Genomic DNA, 26,993 nt, shown 5'->3' on the forward strand with positions numbered 1-26,993 from the left:
AGTTTAAAGAACATGATGTCCTCCTCACATGATGGAGCAAAACATCAAAATGCCACTGTAACTGTGATGCGTTTATATACATTGGAAATATTAAAACTTCTATAGTTAAATCTATAATTTTAAGCCAGTTGGGGATATTATCTATACCTATAACATCAACGTAATTTATGATGTAACTGGGTGTAAATAAGTGTTATTGGCTAAATATGTCAAGAAATTAAACGTGTACAATTGTTAGCTTGACTATAATTAAACTCTCGGTTTAAAATAGTAACGTTATAACTAGTCCTTTATAATTTCTTGTATCTAGCATGTATCTAAATATACAATCTTTTCTTAAATAAATGAAGAGTCCAAACCTTCTGCTAAAACTGTATGAATAGTAAAATGTACTCATATTTCCCAGAACGGCGAAGGCATCGTAAAGACTACCCTACCCACAATGCACTTGTCCTCAGTTGGGCCAGTGGTAGGGGGAGAGCGCAGTGTCACGGCTGTGCGTAAAGAAGACAAAAATCCTGTGTTTTTGTACTTTTTGTGATTTTTACCTCCTGAAACGATGGAGGAAACGTGTCCACACCTATGACAATTTAACGGGATTATTTTTGGGCTCATAATCGCGCTGTTTTTGCCGCATTGATGACAAGATAACCAACCTGTTTCGGTAAGACGGCTAGCGCGAAAGCTAATTAGATACAGTCAAGGCTGGTGTTGTTGTCATTTTCCTTGGTGTTATATAACGCTTGGTTTCTTTCTGTAACACGTTAATTCACAAAGATTAATCATATATTTTGTCGCTAATGTAATAGGCTTAGTAAAGCCATTTAATCGATATGTTGTTCATTACAGCTTCTTATATTCTTGATTTTGACCGTAGACGTACGCTTAAAAGGCTAGACTTCACATTTCAATAGTAGTTGTTTTTTTTGCTCAATATCTGTAATATTACTATCATGCCACATACAGTTATGTGACTGTGCATACTGAGCAGTTATTGACATACATTTTAATAATAAATAGTAGCGATTTATGCTTTAATTTGTGATTTCCGGTGACTTAATAGAATAAGTGTTAGGATTGAACCGTGGTGTGTAATAATGGTCTATCAATACTTCATATAAGGGAAGTCTGTGTGCTACTTCCTTCTACAGTCTCTTAAATATGGGAATCACATGACGCTGCTGAACACAGTTATTCATCGCTGCCATGAAATTGCGGATATTTCACAGAGCGCACATTTGTAGTTGTTTGCGCAAAGGAAGGGCAAAAATAGGACATCACATGCTTTGCTCTCTCACAGCCAGTCTGGAGACATTACTACTTTGTACTACTTGTGTTTACCAAGTTTAGTGTCTTAGTGAGTTAGTGGTGAACAAAGATTTCTGCTAAAACTACGTTTGCACAGGTAATCATTCTTTAATTCAATCTGTAGTAAAAATGTGTATGGATTTTTGAGGAATTCCTCTTGGTAAGATTTTTTAGATGCCAGTACTAGAAGGATAAAGCACAAATTGTCTGTGGTGGAATGTAACTAATTAAAAGTACTAAAGTATTGTAATTAAGTGTAAATTTTAGTTATCTGTACTTTTCTTAAGTAGATTTAAAAGTGAATACTTTTTACTTTTTCTTTGCTACATTTGAGAGTAGGTATCTCTACTTTATACGCCACTACATTTTTAATTGGACTGAAAAGTAAGTGTGGGATAGTGTGAGACCTACAGATTTATTCACTTGTTTCTACTGAACAAAATTAAACAAAATCATTGCATTTGAAGCTTTAATAGATCTCAGAATTTGCATGAAATACTTTTCTTTTTTCTTTTTAAGTACGTTTTTAAACTGGTTCTTTAATACATTTACTTAGTACCTCTTCCACCACTGCAAACTGTTACACTTTGTTGTCCAACTGTGGCAAAGGTTTAAAAAATAATATGTAATAATACTGAGCCACCTTATTCAAAAACTGTTTGTAATCTGTATTTTATTTTGTTCATTATTTTAATATTTTAATCTCTATATCTCTAGGTGTCCCATGTGGACTGAGTGACATGCCATGTTAGCCACGCAGATGCCAGAGACACTGCCCGATCCTAAAGATGTTAAACAGGTAAAACAACTCTTCATTTACCGGCAGGGACCTTACTTTTGCTTTCCGATCATGACTTAACTAGAACGCTTATATGAGCAATACAACGGCACAGTTGTATTTATTCCTAGTTTTCTTAAAGGCAACTTTTTAGTTGGGGGTCCATCACCTGCTTGTTTTTATAGATATCTCATTGCTTTGCCTGGAATGTTCCACAATATGACAAGGAGCTGTACCTTTCATTTATTCATTTATTCATTTACAGGTGGTTTTACTGCTCAAAAATACCTATAGAAATAGGCATTCTGAGTGTGAGCTGGGTTGCCTCTCCACAGATCTGACCTGTAACTTGGTCTGGTTTGGTCTCCGCGAAGATACAAATGTTTAATACCATATTGTCAAACATTCCAGACACAGTAATTACATTTCCTTGAAGATGTAATGCCACACATATTTTTATTAGCTCACAGCTTCTAAGAGTGAAATCACTTCTGAACTGTCTTTTTTCATGGTCTAAGATACCATGATTAATAATTAATATGGGACAGTTACTGTTACAATATTGTCCACGCAATAAGAGTTTACAGCACTACGATGTTACTTATTCAATTTACTAGTTAGATATTATTCAAGTACCAAGATTTAAGGTCAAATAAGTAGGCTTTATATTCAGTTGCAGCTAAATATTTCTTGATAAAGAGGTCAGTTCTCTATTTAAATGTGTATTGTGTAATTTTCCTAGTTGAGGCTCTGTCAAATGCTTGTCTCCATGGAGATGTTATTGCTTTGTCTGTAATGTTTCACAGTATGGTGTTAAACCTTTCTAAACCTGGAAAACCAACCCCACTCACACTCAGAATACCTGTTTTTAAGTGTTTTTGAGCTATAAAACCTGTAATTTAATACAAGTAAAATTGAGCTGTTTAATGTCATACTATGGAATATTCCAGGCAGAGCAATGACATATCCATGGAAACAAGCAGATCACGGATCCCCAACCAAAAGTTTACATGGTGCAACTTTAAAAAGCTAAAACGTTGTGCAAAAGTAACCAACTCGGCAGTCTCTTTCTAATTCTGGCTTCACAAGACAGGAATTTTACAAGTGTGCTTGACTGGGACACTGATTCTGCTTAGTCAGTGAAGTCAAGGAAACTACTTGTACACTGACTTTTTTTACTCAGTCAGATGACATAGGTGTTCTGCTTTGTTACATAATCTTCTATGCATGTTTTGTAACTGTAAATCGCAACATACTACAGGAATACTGACTCACTTCCCCATATTTACTCTTGATGACATTGTAAACCTTTCCTAATAATGTATTGATTTTTCCTTGAAGACTTCCTTGTTTGCTAATAAGAGAAGCATAATCTCATCCACTCACATAGAGGATAAAGATATTGATTACTGATTGGATTAACAGAACATGCTTTGATTGGATAATACCTAAAACAGTTAGAAAACCATGTGTAGCTTGTGGCTTGGCATATGACACCATAACCATTATCAACATGTATCTGTAATTAAAATTTGTATAACTTTTCTGGTGGAGGGTTTTCCTCAAGGAGATGTTATTGCTTTGTCTGGAATGTTTTACAATATGGCATTAAACCTATCTATCTTTTTTTTTTAGCTATAAAACCACATGTAACTGAATAAATGTAAGGCAGAGCTGCTTAATGTCATACTGTGGAATATTCAGAGCAGTGGTATATTTATAGAAAAAAGCAGGTGATGGACCCCCAACCAAAAAGTTACATAGTGCACCTTTAATTCTCCTCTTAGTGGTACCCAACAAATATTTTTACAGTCAATAATAAATCCGAATCGTATTCATTTTCCTTGTTTTAGGTCACAGTTTTGTCTCATTTAATCAAGTTTTGTCTTTCTTAGACTTTTTTGATTAACAGATCTCACTCACTTTCTCTCTAGTAAATGTGTTGTAATTGGAGCTTTAATTTCCTTGTTTTCTTTTGCTGTAGATTAAAGACAGGTTGGTCCAGTCGCTCAAGGCTCTTCAAAAACGCTATGTGACATCGGACGCGGTGGTCACGAGTGAAGATGGCGATGCAAACCTCCTCTGCTCTGCCCTGGAGGCTGTCTTTATCCACGGCATCAGGAGCAAATTCATCCGCTCCGAGAATGGGAACAGAGGCAGGAAGAAGGAGAAAGCACTCCCTCAACCCGCCTTCTGGAGCCTCCTGAAAACAGTTACACATCGGTATGTTCTTTTTATTTTTTTATTGTTAACTTTATTTATTGAATTTTTCAATTTAAGCTAAATATTATACAACAAAACAACTGTGACAAGTTTACTGTTGGTGCCAAATAACCATTGAAATACACCGTAACCATCACCTGACATACATATAACAAAAAGTAAACATACATTTCCACATGACTTGCATAACAAAAAAATAAGTAAAACAGTACATAAATTAAAAACACACACTCACACATAAAAAGATTTGCACAACATAAATGACACACCAGTATGTTCAAGACAAAGATGTTTTAAATTTAAGTCTGAGAATTAAAGGTTCACTATGTAACTTTTCTGGTCTTCATATGTGTCTGTGAAGGGCTCATATTACACTGTTTTCTGATCTATGTTATAATGTTGTTTCCTCATCACAAACATACCTGGATTTGTGTTTTGTTTCATTCACACAAAGCCCTATCCTTTTCTCAAACTGAAAACACTCTGTTCCACCTTGTGATGTCACGTGGTAAAACAGGAAGTGTTCCACTGTGTTATTAAATTCCACACACCTTCATTAAATCATTTGGATAGTTTCAGCCGTGGAATTGCAAATCTCTCCTGAACTAAAGGTAGATTTTAACTTGAAAACTGCCACGACATGACATCACAAGGTGGAACTGAGCGTTTTGAGCTTTGGAGATGTAGTCGACTAAAAATAAAAAGTTATTCAAATGTGTGAATGAAATAAAGCACAACTCCAGGTATGTTTTTGATGAGGTAACAACATTATATCACGACTTAAAGCTCAGTTTTGTGAAAATAGGACCTTTTAAATTATGTTGATCTAATCTTAATGCCTTCCTTTCTCTAGTGACGTGATTACTGAACTGGAGAAACTCAACTTTGTGACAACAGAAGTGGGCCGCTGTCGTGCATGGCTAAGGCTAGCTCTCAACCATGGCTTGTTAGAATGCTATCTGCTGTCACTGTTCAGAGAGGAGTCCAAACTACAGGCCCACTACCAGCCCAACGCCCTGCTATTAAACCCAGAGGAGAGAGAGGTACTTCTTAGCTACCTCCAAGGGCTTTCCTCCCTTACATTTGATCTCTCTTATAAATCTGCTGTCCTGAAAGAGTGGACCACAACCCCTTTAGCCTTAGCTGGACTCTGCCCCATGTCCCATCTCGACGCACTTCAAGTCAACGGAGACACAACAGTTAAAAGGAACATTAGTGAAAGTTGGGATACAACCTCGCAGACATCCAGTTCTTCAGATGCGTTGGATTTGACAAAGGAGGGTTCGGTTTTGCACGCAGGACGGGGGGAAAATGGCGGAACGGATCTCACCTCGTCAAATCTGAGTCTAAACACCAGCGGGTCGTCTCAGCTCTCGTCCAGTCTGAGCTCTGACAGTTTGCTCCAGGGACAGGAGTTTAGGAGTCCAGCCGCCGAACAGTCCTCCACCAGTGACCTAGATGTGTCTGGCACTGTCAGCTCCAAAACACCAGCAAAAGAGTAAGTGGTTTAAGTTTCAAGTTTTGTGTTTTTGTTGGACTATTGTTGAATTATTTCTCAGGTTGAAATTGTGTTATATTGCAATCAAGTGGCAAACAAATTGGTAGTTTTGAGTATTTTGTAGTTCTTACAATTAAGAGTGGGTGATATGCCAAAAAATGAATACCACACATTTCTTTGAGGCAGATCACTATTTATATTTTATCATGATTCGTGCAGATTATAGACCGTATAAACGGACATAGCCAAACCACCAGCCACCGCGTTACAAATAGGAAGTAAACATGGGCATGGTTTTGACTCTATCATCAACTCTGGTTCCAATTCACTTTTATTTAGTCTGGAAATTAATTCGAATTCCTCATATTTTACTGGCTCCAAATTCATTCCTATAACAGCAGGCTTGTGTGAGCTTCATTTGACTGGAGCCGAATGCTGTGGGTGACGTCCCTTAGTCCACTTCTTTATACAGTCTGGTCAGGTGTAGATCTAGAATAGCCTAAGAGGTAACTAAAGTCATCTGCTTCTTCTGAAAGTTCACACTTCATTACAGTTTTAAATCAATCTTCTTGTCTTGCTGATTTTGACCAATAAGACGTGAGTTGGAAAAATGTCTGAACAGACAGCTGAGAAAATTTGTGAATGCTGAATAGCAAAATAACAAACACCGGAACTATATAGCGACTTCACCTGAATAATCACCATTATAAATTAACAAAATTTTAATATCCTTATTTTAAACTGAGCAATAACAAAGGCCAGCTATCATCAGCTGTCACACAGCAGCTGTTAGCTTCCCCTATTCTTCTTGCAATTTAATATTTTGGCCTTGTTTTCCAACATATCCTTTGTATTTCCACAAAGGTACTTCTGTATAATATGCATAGTTTACCATATCAGCCTCCATTGTTTATATACAATGTAAGTGGATGTTATGTTAGCAAAAGACAGTAACATAATCTATGAAAATTCTATGGACCGTGACCAAGTAGGGGAGAGTCTTAGTATTTTTTTTAAAGATAAAATAACTTTTTTTGTACCACATAGGGGAAAGTACCTAAAAATAATGCAATGAATATATATGGTATGTTATATTTTTTCCAAGAATTCATAATTTTGTGGTGTGAGTATCATTTAAATCCTTTTTGATCATTTGCTTTATACATTCTATATCATTTCTTCTTTCTCTTTCTTTGTTCTGTCCCTCTAGTTTGTCTAAAACCCAGGATTACTTCAGTCAGGACTCGATGCGTGAGGACTCCTTCGTCTCCAGCCCGGGTCTGGACCAGCTCTCTGAAAACGCTATTTTGAGCAGCTCTGACAGTGAAACCCAAGAAATGCCAATCCAAAGCGAGACCACCCAAGAGGCCACCCTTACCGCACCTTCACCTGCACCTTCACCTGCACCTTCACCTGCACCTTCACCTGCACCTTCACCTGCACCTTCACCTGCACCTTCACCTGCACCTTCACTTGCATCTGCACCTTCACCTGCACCTCCACCTGCACCTTCTCCTTCACCCCCTGAGCAAACACTCATTCAAGAAGAGACTCAAGAAGATAAACCCCCTTCTATTGACTCTAACCAAAACGCTGAACTCGATTTGGACCCTGACACACCTGAAGAAGTCAAATCCAGTGATGAAGAGGAGAAGTCAGAGCCTGCCTCAAACGAAGAAGACGGTTTAAACATGAGAAAAGACAGTTCTGAAGACAAATCTGAACCAGTGATCAAACCGGAAGCCCGCCGCTCTGACAGCGTCCTCAGCAGACAGCCCTCAGAGTCACTATCAGTAAGTCACGAGTCTTTATACATAAACTGTTTGTGGTTAAGTGAATTGTACTGTATTTGAGATTTGAGTTCAGTGACTATATTAATACAGTATCTGAGTTAAAAGGGTTTATTGGACAGGGTACTATAAAAACATTCAGTCATTTATTTAAAAATTTTAAAGGTGCACTGTAACTTTTTTATTATATATGAGTGGAAAAATTTGATTAAATGATTAGATTAAAAGAAAAAAAAATGTATAGGACATATTCACGGGTAAAAAGGGTTGAGAGAAAATGACAACCACTGTTTAGGGCATGGAATTTGAGTCTTTTTTGATAGTAGCAGATTCAAAACTAAGTAATCTTATAGTTGGAAATATTATATGTTTGCAAGTATCTTTTAGCTTCAGGTATCAATTACTGTAACATTTAGTTTTAATGCTGATTAGGTTTTGCTAAGTCATGCTTCTTGGAGTAAAATCACTTTCAACTTCAACAACTTTCATTCATGAGTTACATCTTGTGACTTAACTGAATTAGTGCAGAGTAAACTGAAAAACTCAAGTAAGATACAAACGGCAAGTGAAAAAAGGAAGTCACTGCACTATTTTCTAGTCACACGTATCGAAATATTTAAATGTGCTATTAAAAACCAGTTACATTAAGAAAATGAGGAAGTTTCTCTTTTGAATTTGCAGCATTCTCGTTCGTGGATCTCAGATGACGATATTTACAAACCGACTCTGGAGGAAGTCCCAGATCTGAACCAAGACGAGACTTCAGTCCAGAGTCCAAACCCACCAGAATCCTACGGCCCCCAATCCACGCCCCCTCCCAGTGTCGTGCATCGCAGAAAAACTGGTAACCAATTTCTCCTTTAGCTAAACAGTCTACTTATGTGTATTAGATTCAAGGGTTTATTATAGAAAGTCTGACAAAAAAGGTTGATCAGCAACTTATCCTGCCTCTACACTGTGAATCAACCAGTTTAATTTGTAATTTAATAAAGTTTTTTTGTTTAATATTTTATTTATTTGAATCCCATTAGCAGAAACCAGTGCAATCAGTGAGACTTACTGGGTCCACTGAAATATAAAATCTCAATTTCAACATTGTACATTAAACACAAATATACATTCACTGTTTTGATTGATTTTTAACTACTACTACTGACTATAAAATAACATTTCTTTAAAAAAAACAATACTACATATAGATTTAGATGTATTTATTTAAAGGGACAAATATCAATGAACATATATGTCATAATGAGCCCAATGGCCATTTTCCATCTGTAATTCCGGTATATAGTGTAAAGTTATTCAAGGTCAAAATTAAAGGTATATCTGTGTTTTGAGATTGTGTGGTACATTGTGTCTATACTTAGATAATGAGTTAATCTTTTATCTTGATAGCACAATATTTGGATGTTCAAGATGACAGCTGATTAAAGGCAAATTTAGTCCATAAAGTAAATGAATGCTGGTCCATGTAAATGATTCACTTGGTGGCATCTATAGTGCAGTGTTTTGTCTCAGTGACTAAAAGGTAAACACTGGTCACACACTGCACACCTGTTACAGCCTGAGAGAGTTTTTTGTCATTCATAAAGTACTTAAAGGGTCATGACCATTGTTATTTACTTAAATTCCTGTACCGTTTGTGTTTAGAAAGTTGAAAGCATGCATCTCATCTATCATTGTCTTGCTCAGGAATTTCCAATCCTTTCCGTGGGCTGTTGAAGCTCGGACACCTGGAGCGGCGTCATGCCATGGGAATGTGGCGTGACTACTACTGTGAGCTCTCTCCCTTTGAGTTCAGACTTTACCTGAACACCGAGGAGCGTACCTGTGCAGAGAACTGTTCACTGGTGCGCTGTGACGATGCCCGCCTCTCTTCCTCAGACGGGCGCTTCGAGCTCTCGTTTTCAGGAAAGAGGCTGTACTTGCGCGCGGCGGATCGTGGAGAGGCCGAGGACTGGCTGGACCGGATCCAGGAGGCGGTGCATAAGTGCAGACCAGCACCCCGTGTGGAGGAGCCCTGGGAGGTGCTGCAGTACCCCCCTGCGACCTCAGCGCCCTCCAGTCCAGACCTGGGAGGGTCCTCTTCAGACTCGGGCATCAGTGAAGAGGCTCCTGCTTCTAAAGTATTCGACTGGACGCGGCCATGTGACGTGGAGAGCGACGCCATCAAAGAGTCTGTGCTGTACTGCTGCACTGACCCTGAGGCGCGCTACTGGGCTCCTCTGGTCTTCTCTCTGTCTTTGGAGGCCCTCAAAGGCTTTAAGCTGCAGGAGAGCAGGAAGCAACTCCGGATAAACCATCCCATTCAGGACATTAGGGACGTAGTGCCGGACGTGTCGATGGGAGGAGCAGAGTTTTTCAAACTGCTGACGGTGAGAGAGACCCTCAGGCTGAGAGCGGAGAACTCCAAAGAGGCACGCTCCTGGAGGGACTTGGTGCGTGGAGCTTTGGACTCGTATCTGGAGAGTGGAGAGGACATGACCACAGAGGAGCCCATCGTCACTCCATCAGGGATTAATGGAAACCTCCACAGACTGGTGCAGCACAGGCTCAAGGAGGATGCCACTCTGTTATCTCACCTGTGCACTGTGCCTACGGAGAAGGGACTGGACTCTCAGAGTTTCAAATGTGCAGGTACTTTTATTCTGAGGCTCCTTATATAGAGGTCTCTTTAGGATCTGCGTTTAACTTTTGACCTTTCTGTGTGTGGGGTCCAGGATGTCCGCGTCAGATTGGTCCGTCGCGCAGTAGAGCTCGGCTGTGTGAGTTCACAGGGCAGTACTACTGTGACTCCTGCCATGTGGGAGACACCAGCATCATCCCCTCTCGTATGGTGCACAACTGGGACCTGGTGGAGAGAGAGGTGAGTCTGACTCCTACACACCTTTAATAGAGTCAGAAGACAACACAGCATTTTAAAATCTTGTTGTCACTAATTAAGATGGTCTTAAGATGTCTTATAAATGTTAATTAATTTGTGGTTGAGCAAATTTAACTATTAAGTACAGTTGTTTTTTTGTTTATGGATCAGTCTAAGGCTACATTTATATGATGACAGTCTGAACAGAGGACACAAGGCATCCGGTCTACACTTTTTATTCCGCGTTTAGAAAAGTGTTTTCAGGAGGAAATCTGTTTTTACTCACAAGTGTTCTTATGTAAACAGGCCCTAAATGTCTTATTTAATATTTGTCTCTTCCAAAACTAAATAAAAGTTGCTTTCAGTATTGATTTCCTGAATATTAACAATGTAGGCTTTTTATCAGTCCTATTTAACAAAAATAAATCTTTCTCCAAGGTGGTCCAAATGATCAAATCTTAATCTCATGTCAATTTAATTAATAGCGTAGTTTAAGTTTAAAAGTTTATCATTATTATATTATCACATTGTACAACCTGCTAGTGAAGTTTAAATGTATGTAATATGTGAAACAATGTACTTATCTCTTTTATGTTTTTTTTTATGTATAGGTGTCAAAGAAGGCGCTGCATCTGTTGGCAGAGGTGCAGCATGAACCTCTGTTGAACCTGGATCAGCTGAACCCAGACCTGGTTTCTCACTCAGAGTCCATGACCCAAATCCACAAACTCAGACAAAAACTCCGGCTCTTAGGTGACTACCTGCTCACCTGTCGCAGCAATGCATGGAAGAAATTACAAGCCAGGTTGGTCAAGAGATATTACTGAGTATTCTCCTTTTTTCTATTCTTACATATCAAAAACTCTCCAAAAGAAAACAAAAAACATTAAATAAAAAACAGAAAAAAAGACACTGCTACACATTTAGGCATTTAGAATAAGAGAGATTTTACAAGTTCATAATTAAAAAGTTCACTACTAGTAAATGTCTAAATCTTGTAAATCCTTTGTGTTAATACCCCCAGAATGGGACAGAGGCCTTACCTTTTGGAGTCCAGTCAGCTGTACAGCATCATGGATCTACGACAGGTATCCATCACATTTAACTATTCATATTATTGTATTGTAACTTTCTAAAGGTGCACTATGTAACTTTTTGGGTGAGGGGCTCACTACCGGTTTGGCTCCATGGAGATGTTACTCCTTTGCCAGAATTGGTTCACAGTATGATATTTAAGTTACTGTATCTATCTCCATGCAAACAAGTGGATGAAGCCACCACGTCAAGATCTGTGGGAGTGCCACACCACACCCTGTATGAATCAAAAGTTTTTCATGGCATTTTTGAGCAGTGAAGACACCTGTATGAAGTATGTTATTTATGATGGAAACATTTAATGCAATACTGTGGAGCAATATCCTCTTGATCGTCATATAAGTGGTGAATTGTCCCCCCGAAATGTCACAAAGTGCACATTTAATAAGTAAAATTATTGTACCGTGACCTGTTAACTGAACTGTTCAACCTATATTTGATGTTGTCTTTTGCAGATAGCAGAGGGACAGTACCCTGTATACTTGATCACACTGGTGCAACTCGCGTCTAACCATGTTTTCCAGTGTGACCTTTGCACTCAGAGAGGTTTTATCTGCCAAACATGTCACTCTAATGAAATCATCTTCCCTTTCCAGTTTGACAGCACCACTCGGTATGTTAACCAGCAAATCCACTAAGTAATGTTCATATTATTTTATTATTAAATTTATCTATGTTTTCCTTCAAAACAGGTGTAAAGATTGCAAAGCCGTGTTCCATCTTCAGTGTAGATCAACTGGCGATCCATGTCCGAGATGTTTGCGATTTAAAAAATACCAAGAAAGGGACATGCGAGACTGAGTAGCATGCAGTACCTCACATGTTTCACTAGAGGGCAGACTTTTCCAAGATAAAAAAAAAACTAAACAGATAGTTATTACATTGAACCTCAAGTGCAATTATGAAAACAACTTGTCTAAAGTAGGAATTGATGGAGAGTTTAATCCAAAGCCTTGTTAACAGCTGTGATACCAGCAAAACACAGCCAATGTTACTGATACCTCTGCCTTCAGTTTTGCCTCAACATCAAACGAAGGGCCAGACATAAATGAAGGATGTTGCCAAGAATTTACCCTTATTATTATTATTTTTTTTTTACAAAGTTGAATTTTTTGTGTTTAATCAGATTGTTAGCAAAAAGATGATACTGTACATATACACTAATGAAGCACAGCATTATGACACTGAATATTTTGATTAACTTTTTATGGCAGAATGTAAAAAAATGTTAGAAAAGTAGTTAAATATTGTCAGAGAAGTGCTTGAAATTTGCAAGAGTAAGGAACTGAGACCAAATTGTGTTGGTTGGACTGGATCAGAGCACCTTTTGTGGGTTGTGCTCAGTATTGAAAGGTTAGTGCAAATATGTAGTTTGGTCTGATCGTGTTGCTCTGGTTGCCATGGTGATGTGTTATCATCTGTAGCTATAAACAGGCCAAAAATGTTGTATTTTTGACTGTTTATGTTTTGTTTTATGGTGTAAGCTGAGATAAGGCTAAGGTGACAAATTCATTTTTTAAAACTTACTTCTGCTAACATGTTAACTAACCCAAAGCATTTTCCTAACCGTAACAAAAAAAAGTCTGTTGAACAAACATTTTATAGTGAAGACGTTTCACCGCTCATCCAAGTGGCTTCACTCTAAACCAGGGGTGTCCAAACTTCTTTAATCAAGGGCCACATTTCAAGATCCAGATGAAGAGAATGGCCAGTCCAGGGCCATAGACTGATGGTCAGTACAGTGAATCATTTAAATTTGTGCATTTCTAACAGGTTAGAATGAGCCACCAAACCTTTATTTATGCTCAGATCATTAATAGGACACAGAATATTTAAGAATGGCTTTATCAAATAACTTAATGTAATATGGGCCAATTCACCTAGAAACCTGAGGTCCAAGAAAAAATGGTCTGAGGGCCACAGTTTGGACGTGCCTGTTCTAAACCTTTTGTCCAATTGACAGAATTCAGTTTTTCTTTTGCCACGTATCATAGCTGGAAGACTTAGGGTCAGGATGTCTGTGTAATCCCTAACTATTTAACTGTCTTCCTCAACTTAGCATCTTGTTCCTAAGCCAACATTAACAACTTGACTTAAAATTAACCATAACCTGTTTTGTAACCTTAAAAAAATAACCCTATTCTTAAATGTGATCACTTTGACCAGTCACAGCAGACCGTCCCTACCATCCCTACATCCGATCATTAACTGTTTTGAAAGAGATACCAGACGATAGGAACTGCGGTGAACCAATGAAACGAAACTGTGCAAACTGAGCTCGCTTAATAAGTTATCATGTTTTTTACAAGAAGTTGCCAGAATTCAGTTTTGAATATTTGGCATGAAGTCATAATGTTGTGCCTGATTGGTGTATGTCTAAAATGCATTATTATAGTATTTAAATGTATATTCACAGGTGTAATTTGGACAAAATGATAAAGGCACTAGGGTTGTCCAGATTACAGATTTTGACTGTGCCTTCTTTGTTTAGCTTTACTTTATTTTTGTTTTTACTTCCAATGTTGTCATGGAAGAGTAGCATTATCATAATTATGAGTCTGATTGCTCATTTACTGTCTGTAAAAATGGAGAACCCAATTTAAAATAACACAATGATGGAAAACACTGATGCTGCTTTTATTCAACAATGATTCATTTTATAACACAAACTTAAAATCAAAACATTTAAGGACCTTTTTTTTCTTTGCAAGTTTGCACATAGCGATGACTGTTAAAATGTTATGAATCTCAACTAAAATAGATTTGTAATACATTTTAGCACACTTTCTGTACATATGCAGTTTTATCACGTAAAGGTGCACTGTGTAACATTTCTGGTGGAGGGTTTGCTATGTGCTATGTTATTGTGTTGTCTAGAATGTTCTACAGTGTTCATATTGTCAGATCAGTGGAGAGTGGTCACTGTTCACAGAAGGAATTATTGTATTTTTGAGCAATAGAAACGGACGGATAAATGCTGGATGGATATGTTTAAAGTCATTCCATGGAGCATTCTAGGCAAAGCAATAACATCTCCATGGAGAAAAGTAGGGAGCTTTTAATTACTTTTCCTCCAGAAAAGTTGCACAGTGCACCTTTAATGTCTGAGTAATGTAGCACTGATTTTATTTACATTTATGGAATACATAACGAACAAGCAGGTTTACTCATTGGGTGCATTCATTCGTCACTTTAAGTTTGTCATTTGTGACAACTGGTGGCTACTCTGCAAAGCTGTTGACGTGGATTGATTTGATGTATTTTTTATGTGTAAATATAAAATAAATATTAATAATAACTTATCTTCTTATTAATCTCTCTTTAATGATTATGATTATTTAATGATAGGGCCTATACAACACTTTTTTCTGAACTATGTTATAATGTTTCCTTATCAAAACAAGTCCAAGTTGTTTTGTTTCATTCACACATTTTTAACAAATGAGTCGATTTTGCTTAGTTTAGCAGAAGTGGGACCGAGTCGTTGTTTTGCAAGTCTCAAGTGAGTCTCAAGTCTTTGACCTCAAGTCCGAGTCAAGTCCCAAGTCAAATACAGGCAAGTCCAAGTTGAGTCTCAAGTCACTGGCCCATAAGTCCAAGTCAAGTCCAAGTCATCTACATAAAGCTTCAAGTCATTTCAAGTCTTTAAACCAAAGTACCAAATACAGCTTAGATTTTTGCGACTTAAACTTGTTCTTAAAAATCATAGTATATTTATATATGAGTATTTATAGGTTATATAAGCGATGTAGAAATGCAATTTTTTTCCTTTTTAAATGTCTTGACAAGGTCTTTATTCATCATCTTCATTACAGTCAGAATGGAAAGAATTCAGATTTAAAAGTGCTTCTCAAGTCCAAGTCGAGTCCCAAGTCCATTTTATCAAGTCAAGTCTCAAGTCCTAAAAATAGTGACTCAAGTCTGACTCGAGTTGGTTTACAGTCCCTTCTCTTGCCATATCCTAACCCTAATAACCCTCCATAGAATATCTGAGGGAGAAAAACTATTATATCTGCAATTTTGGCTTACAACTTCTACTTCTGCATCATCTTTAAAGTAGAAAAGCTGTGTATGTTTTACTTTATGCTTGTCTTAATGTGATTGGACGGAAGCCCGCAGGTGTCATCGATCAGATTAATGATGATGTAATTGTTTGTCTAAAGTGAGTCTGCTGTTAGCATCGCCACTGCAACACCTGACATCGATCAGCGAACACGCACTGGCGACTTTAGGCAAACTTTTACCAACTTGTACGCGGAATTAGTTTCGTATTTGAGGTTAAATGAGTTTAGACATTCAGCAGGTGTGTCCGATATGCTAAAGCGCATTGTTGTTTAGATTTGCAAGGATGAATAACAACAGAGGATAAGCAGATGGGAGGAGTGTAGCCTGTAAAACGCGTTCCGCAAGCAGCCAAAGCCACAATACGGAGTTTCTGGAGCCGCGTATCCATTCGTGTATCCAGTCACCCTGCCCCGGAGCACCACAATTCATACCTCCACTCCCTTCCTACCCAAGTCTTTTAAATACTTTTAATCGTTTCGGGGTTGAGAGACGCGGCACGACCAGGGAGGCAGCAGGTACGGTACAGGCGGATGTCTGTGAGCGTTCGCGGTGATGGATGGCGCGTTTGACGGTCAGATGAGCCTCAGGAGCCGGCTGGAGAGGAGCAGTCACACGGCTTTCATAGATGACGGCGTTCTTTATGTTTGGGGAGGATACCAGGTAAAGTAATCTGAATGTGAAAATATTATTGAAACGCTCTACTGATGAAATAGAACGAGATGGACCGTGCGTAATTTCACATTCGTCTGTCTGTGCGCAAAGTTGGCATCTCGGTTAAAGTTGAGTCTAGTTTGTGCAGTTTTGTCTTTCAGGGAATTCCTCGCGCTAATTATAGGATACCTAACACTTAAGGAGGGCCACTGAGCAAAAAATGACAAAAGCAGGAAGTTTCTACCTTTGCACATCCTTGACTAGAATGTGGAAATGGCAAATGGCAAATATCAAAGAGTGCTTTAAATGCTTTTCAAAGACACAATTTTTGTGAATTTTCTTTATTTTTATTGAGTACATATTGAAGCACTAGGAAAAAGGTAGGCTATGTCTCCAATAGTGGAAGTAGTAGTAAGGTCAAGTGGGTCAAATTGTATTTTTTATTTTTTTTCTGATGTTTTGTCTTTGTCTCAGCAGATGGCTGATGGAGAAGATGCGGTGTTGCCCAGTGATGAGATATGGCTCTTTGATTTGTACAGTGGCATATGGTAAAGTCTAATGTCATTTTTGCTTTCAGTCGATGTTTTCAATAGTTTTTACAATGGCTGCTTCTTCTTTTTCTTTAAAACATTGAAATTTATTGTTATGTACTATTTTTTTTTTTTTTTTTTTTTGACAGGGAGCAGAGAGAGCTGACGGGAGATGTTCCACCTGACCTAAATGGTTTCTGTGGCTCCTATTTGAACGGGACGCTGTACATTTTTGCAGGATCTGATGGCGGGGGCTACACAAACGATGTGAGTTTCTGCTTTAAAGTTATTTATTATTATTTTACTTATTTTTTGTAAAGGAGTGGCTACAATTTGAGCATATTAATGGCTGAAGTTCAGTTGGCACAGTGCGTGTCCACTGATCCAAAGACTGTGATTTTCAAATCCTTCTCCTGACATTAGGAAAGTTGTGGTTGGTGTATCCCAGTTCCCACAAGTGTATGCTGTTGTTGTGTCCTTAGGCAAGACACTTAATCTGCCAGTCTGCGGTTTCTGTGGACACTGTGGTTTTCTATCACGAGGGAGATGAGCTATGCCACGTTATAATTCAGATGTGTGGAGAGTTCCCCTATTCAGAGAAGGAACTACTGTATTTTTGAGTAATGGCAATGAATATATGCCAACTGTATATGTGTAATGTCACATCATGGAACATTTCAAGGAAAGCAATAATATCTCCATGGAGACAAGTAGGTAGCGGACCCTCCACCAGTGAAGTACACCTTTTTAAATCTGTTTTATGTTTTCATGAGTATTCATACTATATTACATGCATTCTGCCCATAGAGATGCATGTAGAACACAGCCAGCATGATGTCACTGCAAAATGTCAGTCATGGTGAAGTGTACCATTAATATTTGACAAATATAGATTTATGTCCAGGAAACATACTGCTTTTCTTATTTGCTTTGTTCACCAGTTGTACCATTCACTGCTACACATCTTTAAAGCATAATACATTTGTTTTGTGGCTATTTTTGTACTAGTAAATTGTAGCAGTAAAAAGGCCCTGAATTCCAAGAAAATATGTGGTTTTTCCAAGTACTACCAGAACTAAATTGAGCACATAACAGGACTTCCAGGTCTCATCTAGGGTTAAACGAGGTCTGGAAATGGACTACATAATATCCTGTGTAGTTCTAAACAAAAAATTATGTTGATAAAATAACCTCTAAATTAGGCAAACTCACAGTTTAAGAAACACTGAATACTTAAAGGACCAATGTTGCCCTATTTTCTGATCTGTTACAATGTTGTTTCCTCATCACAAACAGACTTGGAGTTGTCTTTTTTCTTTCACACATTTTGAGCTTTTGAGACTAATAATTCAGGGTGAATGAAACAAAACACCAAGTATATTTTTGATGAGGTGACAACATCAAAACATGACTTAAAGTTCACCAGACTAAATATTGTGCAATATGTTTTAACAAGTTCAGCAAAAACGACTCCAGCCTCCCTTACATACCTTGCGCGTGCCGTGTGAGTTCATCTAAAGTGGGACATCTCTGTATGGTGGTTTCTTGTTATCTCTGATATGAGAAAGTGTCACAGGCAGAACTTGCTGTAACTTGACTCATGTGTTTTAGATACAGATGGAACAGCGTGTTTCTATGGGTGTGCTTTTTAAAATACTATGGTTAAAGAAGAAAGAAGGCAGGAATGTTAAAGGTGAACTCAAGTTTGCGCCTTGGGCAGTTGTTTTTTATGTAGAAACTTGTTAGAACATTATTGTTGTAGATGGTCAAAAATTACTAGAAAAATTGTTTGACAAGTTTGTCATTTTATAGCACATTGTCGTGACTAGATCCTTTCTGTTAATAATATACAGTAGGTTCTCAGTAAATATTACCTTGGTATTAAAAATACATTTTATTTGCCTAAAGGCTCAAAACTTCAAACATGATGGCAGTCAACATTTCTGTCTGAGACAGATTTATTCGTTGACAGTTGCAGAGCAAATATTAGAATTTTTCTGTTCATTACAAAAGCATTTGCTTGTGGTAAGAAGAATCCTTTGTTATCCTCAAATCTAAAAGCACTAGTTTTAAACATTTGCACTTATGCAGCTCCATTAAGACAAATATGTGACACCACCAGGCCAAGTCACAGGTCAGACCTGTGGAGAAGGAGCCTACTCACAGCACAGATACATGCTTTTCAAACTATTTCTGAGCAATAAAAAAATGCCAATAATTGAATCAGAGAGAAAAATGACTAATGCCATACTGTGGAACATTCAAAACTATAACGTATCCATCAGACAAATTAATGGTACACTAGAAAAGTTACACATTTTACAAACTTTAACTATGGTCTTGGGGTTAAAATGAATGTTCTAATGTTATATTTTAAACCTCAAATATCGATCCACACGCCCCCCTCCCACCCCCTGTGCTCTGTTACTCATAGAGTTTAATGACGCTGATCTAATCCTTCTCTTTCTCCTTCCTCTATCCCTTTTGTAGATGTTTACACTGGACCTTCATAGTGACTGTTATGTTTGGAAAAAGCTAACTGACACCAATGGGAAGACGCCATCCCCACGAAACAAGCACTCCTGCTGGGTCTACAGGGACAGGTATGTGGTGAAAATTATAGTTCACTAATCTGGATTAATGCTGCTTTCAGGTGGTGTCAGAGAGATGGGAATCATGAAAGTGGTACAAATGTTATGATATGATGCTGCCTGTCTTCTATGGATAAACAGTTTGATCAGTCTCCGAAACAGTAGTTGATGTGTTTTTAAAGCGATAAGTATCAATTAGTGTCTATTTCAAATAAATTGTTATTGCCATTAAAGGTCCTATATTATGCAAAATGTACTCTTGTTAGCTTTAAACCACCATTGTGATGTAGTTACCTCACCAATACCTGGAGTTGTTTGGTTTCATTCACACATGTTTGACCAACCCTTTTATTATTATTAGTCTGTCTACATCTCCAAAGATCAAAATGTTGTATAGCGGAAAGTTTCGAGTTAACACCTACCTTTTTAGCCTTCGATCAGTAGACTGGCAATTCCAGAAATCCAAGTGACTTTAGTGAAGGTGTATGGAGTTTAAAACCACAGGGGAGAACTTCCTGTAGAACCGCATGACATCACAATGTGGAACAGAGTGTTTGAGAGAAGAATTCAACCTAAATATGCAGGGTAAACATGTGTGAATGAAACAAAACAAGTCCAGGTGAGTTTTTGATGAGGAAACAATATTATAACATGGATGAGATAATTAAGTAAAAAAAAAAAAAAAAAGCTTTTTTTTTTTTAAAGGTTAATTTACTTTGGTGGCTACGGATGCAAGACAGTTGGAGATGTACAAAACAGTTCACCATCAAGCTTCACTGTAGAAGAAATGTCATGGGTAAAAAAAACCAAAACAAAATCCTTCTGTAATATGTGTATTGGCTATAGAGTTTTTAATGGACATTACTGTAATTTTACTTTTGTCTTTAGACAACAATTGGAGGTACATTATTCAGGTGCTGGGGCTGGAACAATGAAGTGAATCTTTTTGATACTTTAACCTCAACTTGGAGCTTACCAGAAACAAGGGTGAGTAATATATGTATTTTCTGATCTTTTTAAAGGCCCATGTTCTGCAAATTTCTGGTCTGTTATAATCCTTCCTCATCAGAAACTTACCTGGGGGTGTTTTGTTTCATTCACACATGTTTACCCTGCATATTTATATAAGCCGAGTTCTCTCAAACAAAAATGTCCTGTGACAATACAGGAAGTGTTTCACTGTTTTTAAACTCCATATACCTTCATTACAATCATATGGATTATTTGAGATGTGGAATTGCCAATCTGAAAAACTAAACTGCCGCTTCATGACATCACAAGGTGGAACAGAGCAATCTGAGCTTTGGATATGTATAGACTAATAATAAAGTGTTACTCAAACATGTGTGAATGATACAAAACACAACTCCAGGTCTGTTTTTGATGAGATAACAGCATTCTAACTTGGCATAAAGCTCAAGTCAATTTAGCGTATTATAGCACTTTTTTAATTAAACCATATTTTGTCCTTTACTTGTCCAGGGTTCAGCTCCGGCGCCCAGAGGCTGCCACGCTGCTGCTATTTTAGGAAACAGAGGCTACATCACTGGTGGTGTGGTGAGTTCTGCTTATCCAAATATATTCAAACATGTTTACATAAAACACCTGGGCCACTCTCTCTAAGCAGAAATGGTTTGGCTGTAAATGTTGAACAGTTACACACAGTGACCATAAGGGCTGGATCAACTGTGGGAAGAGAACACAATGAATGCACTTCTAAAAACTAAACTAAACTAATGACTAAACGATGAATATTCCAAAGCCACACCTCAGAACATGTGGATTTCATAAATAAACCCCATAAATGAAAAATGTTATGGCATATTGAAGAAATATTTAACTATTTATATTTAAAGTGCTAGTATGTCACTTTCTGTATGATTCTATGGAAATGGAAAGTTAAAATCATATTTTTCCACTTATCTATTCTCCATGGAGATACCTTGGAATATTATAGCCAAAGAAACATCTCCATGGAAACGAGCTGGGTCAAAAATACTGTAACTGCATTGTGTAACATTTCGAGTGGAGGGTCCATCACGTGCTTTCTACCTACCATGAGGGAGACAAGCAGGTTACAGCACTACTCTACATTACAAATCAGATCTGTGGAGAGTCGCCTCTATTCATTAAAGGAATTACTGTACTGTATTTTTGAGCAATAGAAACACCCATAATAAATAAATGCTAGATGGATTTGTTTAATCTCATACCATGGAACATTCCAGGCAAAGCAATAACATCTCCATGGAGACGAGCAGGTGGCGGACCCTCCACCAGAAAAGTTGCTCAGTATATCTTTTAAAATATCTGCTGATATCAACTGATACCAGTGCAACATAATTGTTCATTGTTAATCTAATTAAAAAAAAAAATCATATTTTACTTTTTTCTCTTCCCCCTCCAGGAAAGTGCTCAATTAGACCTTTACTGTTTAGACCTAGACACCTGGACGTGGAGTTGTTTGTAAGTTTTTCCGTTTCACACAACAAAATTATAGCTTTATAAGCCTTTATATATAATTGACTCCTGGTAACCTTTATTTTTCAGGGTAAATTCAGGTTCTTCTGCACCAATGGGCCGCACTATGCACTCAATGACCGCTACACCAGATGGGACACTGTTTATTTATGGAGGTTTTGGGACTTATGGACCCACACTCAGTAAGTTTTAACTTTTTTTTTTTTCTGTAATTGTTCTAAAAATAAATAAATATTTCAAACATATTACAGAACAAAAGATGACAAGAAATGGTAGAGAGGCGTAACAATTAAAGGAACTGACACAGAAACGCACACACATTTGAACTTTTAAACTGTTATGCAAGTATAAACACAGACTTCCAATGTTGAGTCACAATTTCATTTTTAAATTTACCCTCCCCTGCACACGTTACACCATCTCTCATTCTCTCCTCCCACATGTTTAGTGTAGAAGGATCAGGGTCTGTTTTAACATTTTAACATACTGTATAGTCACATGATTATTGGAGATTAATATAAAGATCTGCAGAGACTTGCCTTTATTCACTTGTTTCAGCTGCCCTGTGTTATTTGTTTTGTATATATAAATAGACATGGCTAAACCCACTAGCTGCCACTTTCCAAACAGGAAGTGACCATGGGGGAGTTTCCAGCTCCATTGGCTTTGGCTCCAATTGACTTAACGTTGAAAAATTGTCACCCCTCTCTCTGTATCTGCTAGCCAGGCTGGCTCCACCTAGTGCTTCTGCTCAATTTAATTCCTCTCCAGCGACTAGGTCAGGAATCAGAATACACTGGACTATTTGCAAGAATCCTGGAAGTTGTAGACCAGACTAGAGCTGTGAAGCTGACTATTACTTCAACACTACTGAGTTCCGGCGTGTTACATACATCTTGACCAAATGGCAGCAATTGGTTAAATAAAAAAAAGCACCCGCCTACCATCAAGCGAATGGATTCTAATGCTGAGAGGTCAGGCAATTTCCACGAAGTGAAACCGGCTGATGAATCAGGCTGTGTGTCTGCTGCTTTTGGTCTTAAAATGTTTGTATTAACCCGCTCTACATGATCCTAGTGGTTTTTATTCCACTATTTTGTCCGTAAATTGCTATTCTGAATAAGGAACTGGCTCCAAATTTGTTCCTGACTGCCAGCCTCATGAGCTTCATTTGACTGGGGCCGAATGCTATAGGTGATGTCATAGTCCCTTGGTCCAGTTCTTTATACAATCTGGTTGAATATTTTTAATCTGTAAAGCACCTTGTGAGCTGATCTCAGTGAAAGGCACACTATATATAAATGTTACTTATGATGTGGACTTTGCCTGTTACAGATGATGCTTGGCAGTATAACTTGCACAGAAAAGAATGGATTCAAGTGGATCACCAACATAAAGACAAACCCAGGTACTGTTTCAATAATACATGAAATTGCATTAATCATTCACCCTGCACTGTGGTGGTAAAGTCATTCTGTAGCCTCACCTGCCCTGGGTATATTAGACAGAGGCTTTAACCTGTAAACATTTTTGACTGGAACTGGTCATGGCACACAGCGAGACATGTTTCAGACATTTTTTTTATTTTCGTCTCATCTAAGTGGAGGGAGATTAAAGATCAGGGAACATGAATTTTCTGAGCACTTAAGCCATGATTGAAACTATAGACAATAGGCTCTACTCATGCTTGGGTCACAAACGAGGAAAACGTTTGGAAACATGCAATGGTAACTTCCAGTGTAGTTACACGACAATGGGCTCGCCTGACATGGATCTATTAATTTTTGTGGCGTTGGACCACAGCGACTAAGGCCTTTATCATACATAGGCAGGTGGGTGAGGTGCAGACTGTTTTGTCCTCGGGCAAGACACGCATCTTTCTTTTTTTAGGTACTTTGTATTGAACTATATTTACATAGATCATTTTTACATTTTGTTAACCGGCTTTAACAGTCTGAAAATAGAAACTGATCCACTGACTTCCTGTTAAACTGCAGAACTGAGAGGCCCCAACACTTCATACCGGCATTTCACTGAGAAAGTGGCTATGTGACATGTTAGAGCCTAACATGTCTCACTCAGACTTCATTTTTTTTAATTTTCGTCTCATCTAAGTGGAGGGAGATTAAAGATCAGGGAACATGAATTTTCTGAGCACTTAAGCCATGATTGAAACTATAGACAATAGGCTCTACTCATGCTTGGGTCACAAACCAGGAAAACGTTTGGAAACATGCGATGGTAACTTCCGGTGTAGTTACACGACAATGGGCTCGCCTGACATGGATCTATTAAAACAGACTGTGATAAAACCCAATGAAGTAAATGTGATCAGCGTAAATGAAGACTGCATACATACGTGCTGTTTGGAATCATCTTGAATTTGGCCCCTCGTCTCTTCTAATCACATGTACCCAGTGTGATCGGAGTTCTGTCTCAGTGGGGAAATGATATAAACTGAGATAAGGTTGTAATTGTTGAATAGCTGAACATAACAGAACATTACAATGACATGGAGATGAAGAAAACTGGACCTGGGAAGTTGTAATCGCAGCTTTCCAAACATCTTCCTGGTTTTTGCCATAAGTGTGAATGGAGCCTATTGTGCCTTATTTGACTTAGACAAACTTTATTGATCCACAAGGGACACAGTATCTCACACTAAGTCAGTTATTCTAATATGCATGAAAAGTTCAAATACAGATGGACAGTTTAATGAGGGAACATTGTTATAACATGATCATGTTTCTTTAGCATAATGTTAACTTCACTTAACTGTAACATAACTTTTGTCCCCAGGGTGGGTCATACCTCATGTCTCGGAAACGACAGTGACATTGTGGTGTTTGGGGGAAGCAGCAACTTGACTCTCCAAATGGACCTGGTATGTTTTAGTTCCTCTCCACTCATACTGTGAACTCCTGTTCATGTGTACAGTTTATACACCGGGCTAATAATAACCCAGAGACATGTAAAGCTGTTGCCTAAAGGAACCTATAAGTGGTTTAAAGGCTCAGTGTGGTCTGGGGTCTGATGTGGTAATGTTAGTTTGCACATGTGAAAGCCAAGGCTAATTTAAACTAGGTATGTTTTGGGTGAGGTAACAGGGGAATTGGTAAAAAAAAATGGGCAAAAATATATCACAAAAATACAAATTTGACAAATTGTGTGCTTGTTTCATTACACTGGATAATGTTACTGATTATATTTTTTATTTGTAAAGCACCAAATAAACAATGTTCGAAAGGATCTCAAAATTCTCACTTTTATTTTTTTCATCAGGTGGCCATTTTGCGGTCTCCACGACAACAGCACTGCAGTGATGTGTTGATCTTTCAGACCCAGCCGTACCCTCTCTCCAGGTATGACGTAATGCACACTGGTACTTCCTGGTTCAGGTCACATGACGCAGCCTGTGCCACTGTGTACAGTATTATGTAAAGTCTAAAGGGGAGTCTCAACTGTTGGCATTAAATATTCATTCGCACATGCTTAAGTTTCAGCTAAATCCACTGAGACCTTTCTACTACTTATTCAACTGCATGAAACCGCCTCTAATATGCACCATAGGCCAGTCAGATAGTTACTGCTGTGTTTTTGAGGAACGAATAGTATTATTGTTATATATTAAGTAATTTTGTGTAATATCTGATGTGTGTTTATCACATTTATCTTTTAGGAATGTTAATAGTAATCACATTGGTAGAGTTTGAAGTATATAAATCATTTGTAACAGCGCTGGCGGCTGAAGTAGCAGTGACAGATGTTAATACTTTCTACATTAATCTTATCATAAAGGTCTTATATTATGCAAAATTTACTCTTGTGAGCTTTAAGCCATGTTAGAATGTTGTTCATCAAATGTACACCTGGAGTTGGCGTAATTTAGGCCCTTTAAGCTTTATAAAATGGAAATGCCTCCTGCCCATACACTGTGGGACAATCGTAGATACTTTGCTGTTAACATGGAATGAATGACGTAATGTTAGTCATTTTAGAATTTATAATATACATTTGTATATAATGCTTTTCAGGACACTCAGACACTTTACAAAAAACATTAATAGAGCAATATACAAATAAGAATTTAGACTTATAGGATACTTTTTTGGTGTGTATATGTGTATACCCTGTTATATAGGTAAGTTATGTAGACAATGTTTTATGCAGATGCAGGTTTCACTACATATACTTGAATACCTACTTGTATCTGAAGTCTGCTTATCCCATTCATTATATGGATAGTAATTTTGTATTATTTATTGGTATTATTTAACAGTGGAGTGGAAGTAACTGAAGTCAGTACTTTTGTACATTAATCATTTTTAGATATTTATCCAAATGCTTGAAAAACAAAATATGTTGTAATTGTAAGTTGTGAAAAAGCTTTATATAAATTGTTCCTCTTCTCTGTAGGTTGTGTGAAGACTTCATAGGAAGAAACAACATGCTGTTTGAGAGCCACCTGAACTCTCTGCCTCCAAAAATACAACACAAACTAGAAAAGAGATGTGCCTATTTCATAGCAGAAACCTTAAACCCTCTTACCGCAGATTTAAGTGCCTGATTTTAAAATGCAGTTCTTTAACCAGTTCTTTTTTTGGTAGGATTTGTTTATAAACATTTTTAACTTAATAATTTTGTAATAATAGTTTTGTAAAAAATACGAATTTGCCTTGTTTTAAAAAGCTTAATGTTTTACCAGTGATTTAATGCACATTTAAATAAAGATGTTATTTTATTTTGTAATATGTAAAAAATATTCAGTTATTAAAAACTTTGTCTTAGACTTGTGAATTCCCTTGTTTTTAATAATCCTTAATATTACTTCAGCACTTGAGATGGGGTGGGGGCAAAAATATTGATGATCACAACTTTTGTGTATATCTTTCCTACTAAAGCACATAAAGGGCTTTCTATATTTTATATTATGATTAGCATTAACAAAATTCTCCTGGAGAACTTTTAGTGTGGCAAAAAACGTGAACAACAGCAGTGGAATAAGCCATTAAAAATTATATAAATATTCAAATGTCTTATAAAAACTAATTATCCATGGGTTTGAAATAAAAAAAAATTAAATGTTACCTTTTGAATGTTTCAAAATGTAAGAGGAA

At 37.5% G+C, this 26,993-nt stretch overlaps 2 protein-coding genes across 4 annotated transcripts; both read left to right on the forward strand.

The window, feature by feature from the left end:
• Window positions 1-453: 453 nt before the first annotated feature.
• plekhm1 (pleckstrin homology domain containing, family M (with RUN domain) member 1) lies at window positions 454-14,860 on the forward strand. 2 transcript variants are annotated; one of them, XM_020918181.2, is made up of 12 exons: window positions 454-664; window positions 2,026-2,107; window positions 4,071-4,309; window positions 5,163-5,807; window positions 7,018-7,600; window positions 8,279-8,441; window positions 9,293-10,237; window positions 10,321-10,466; window positions 11,075-11,268; window positions 11,488-11,551; window positions 12,014-12,171; window positions 12,251-14,860. In XM_020918181.2, the coding sequence occupies exons 2-12, from the start codon at window positions 2,054-2,056 to the stop codon at window positions 12,357-12,359; spliced, it is 3,300 nt and encodes a 1,099-aa protein (XP_020773840.2). In that variant the 5' UTR covers window positions 454-664; window positions 2,026-2,053; the 3' UTR covers window positions 12,360-14,860. The 2 variants fall into 2 exon arrangements, with proteins under 2 accessions (XP_020773840.2, XP_020773842.2); XM_020918183.2 differs by lacking the exon at window positions 454-664 and adding an exon at window positions 1,210-1,405.
• A 148-nt stretch (window positions 14,861-15,008) lies between these two features.
• LOC110154348 (kelch domain-containing protein 1-like) lies at window positions 15,009-26,665 on the forward strand. Of its 2 annotated transcripts, none has more exons than XM_020918340.2 (13): window positions 15,009-16,283; window positions 16,752-16,822; window positions 16,954-17,071; window positions 19,295-19,407; window positions 20,101-20,191; window positions 20,284-20,382; window positions 20,878-20,952; window positions 21,803-21,861; window positions 21,946-22,058; window positions 23,212-23,284; window positions 24,676-24,760; window positions 25,159-25,238; window positions 26,293-26,665. In XM_020918340.2, the coding sequence occupies exons 1-13, from the start codon at window positions 16,176-16,178 to the stop codon at window positions 26,441-26,443; spliced, it is 1,236 nt and encodes a 411-aa protein (XP_020773999.2). In that variant the 5' UTR covers window positions 15,009-16,175; the 3' UTR covers window positions 26,444-26,665. The 2 variants fall into 2 exon arrangements, with proteins under 2 accessions (XP_020773999.2, XP_055005949.1); XM_055149974.1 differs by lacking the exon at window positions 15,009-16,283 and adding an exon at window positions 16,311-16,654.
• Window positions 26,666-26,993: the final 328 nt, after the last annotated feature.

Source organism: Boleophthalmus pectinirostris, unplaced genomic scaffold (assembly GCF_026225935.1).
Source record: "Boleophthalmus pectinirostris isolate CB_2022bp ecotype Guang Dong unplaced genomic scaffold, ASM2622593v1 HiC_scaffold_14, whole genome shotgun sequence".
In the NCBI taxonomy this organism is placed as follows: domain Eukaryota; kingdom Metazoa; phylum Chordata; class Actinopteri; order Gobiiformes; family Gobiidae; genus Boleophthalmus; species Boleophthalmus pectinirostris.

Coding starts and splice junctions, on each gene's coding strand:
- LOC110154348 (XM_020918340.2), top strand. CDS start 16,176: ATGGATGGCGCGTTTGACGGTCAGATGAGCCTCAGGAGCCGGCTGGAG. Junction 23,285..24,675: donor CAACATAAAGACAAACCCAG/GTACTGTTTCAA, acceptor TTTTGTCCCCAG/GGTGGGTCATACCTCATGTC. Junction 25,239..26,292: donor CAGCCGTACCCTCTCTCCAG/GTATGACGTAAT, acceptor TCTTCTCTGTAG/GTTGTGTGAAGACTTCATAG.
- plekhm1 (XM_020918181.2), top strand. CDS start 2,054: ATGTTAGCCACGCAGATGCCAGAGACACTGCCCGATCCTAAAGATGTT. Junction 2,108..4,070: donor ATCCTAAAGATGTTAAACAG/GTAAAACAACTC, acceptor CTTTTGCTGTAG/ATTAAAGACAGGTTGGTCCA. Junction 4,310..5,162: donor CTGAAAACAGTTACACATCG/GTATGTTCTTTT, acceptor TCCTTTCTCTAG/TGACGTGATTACTGAACTGG.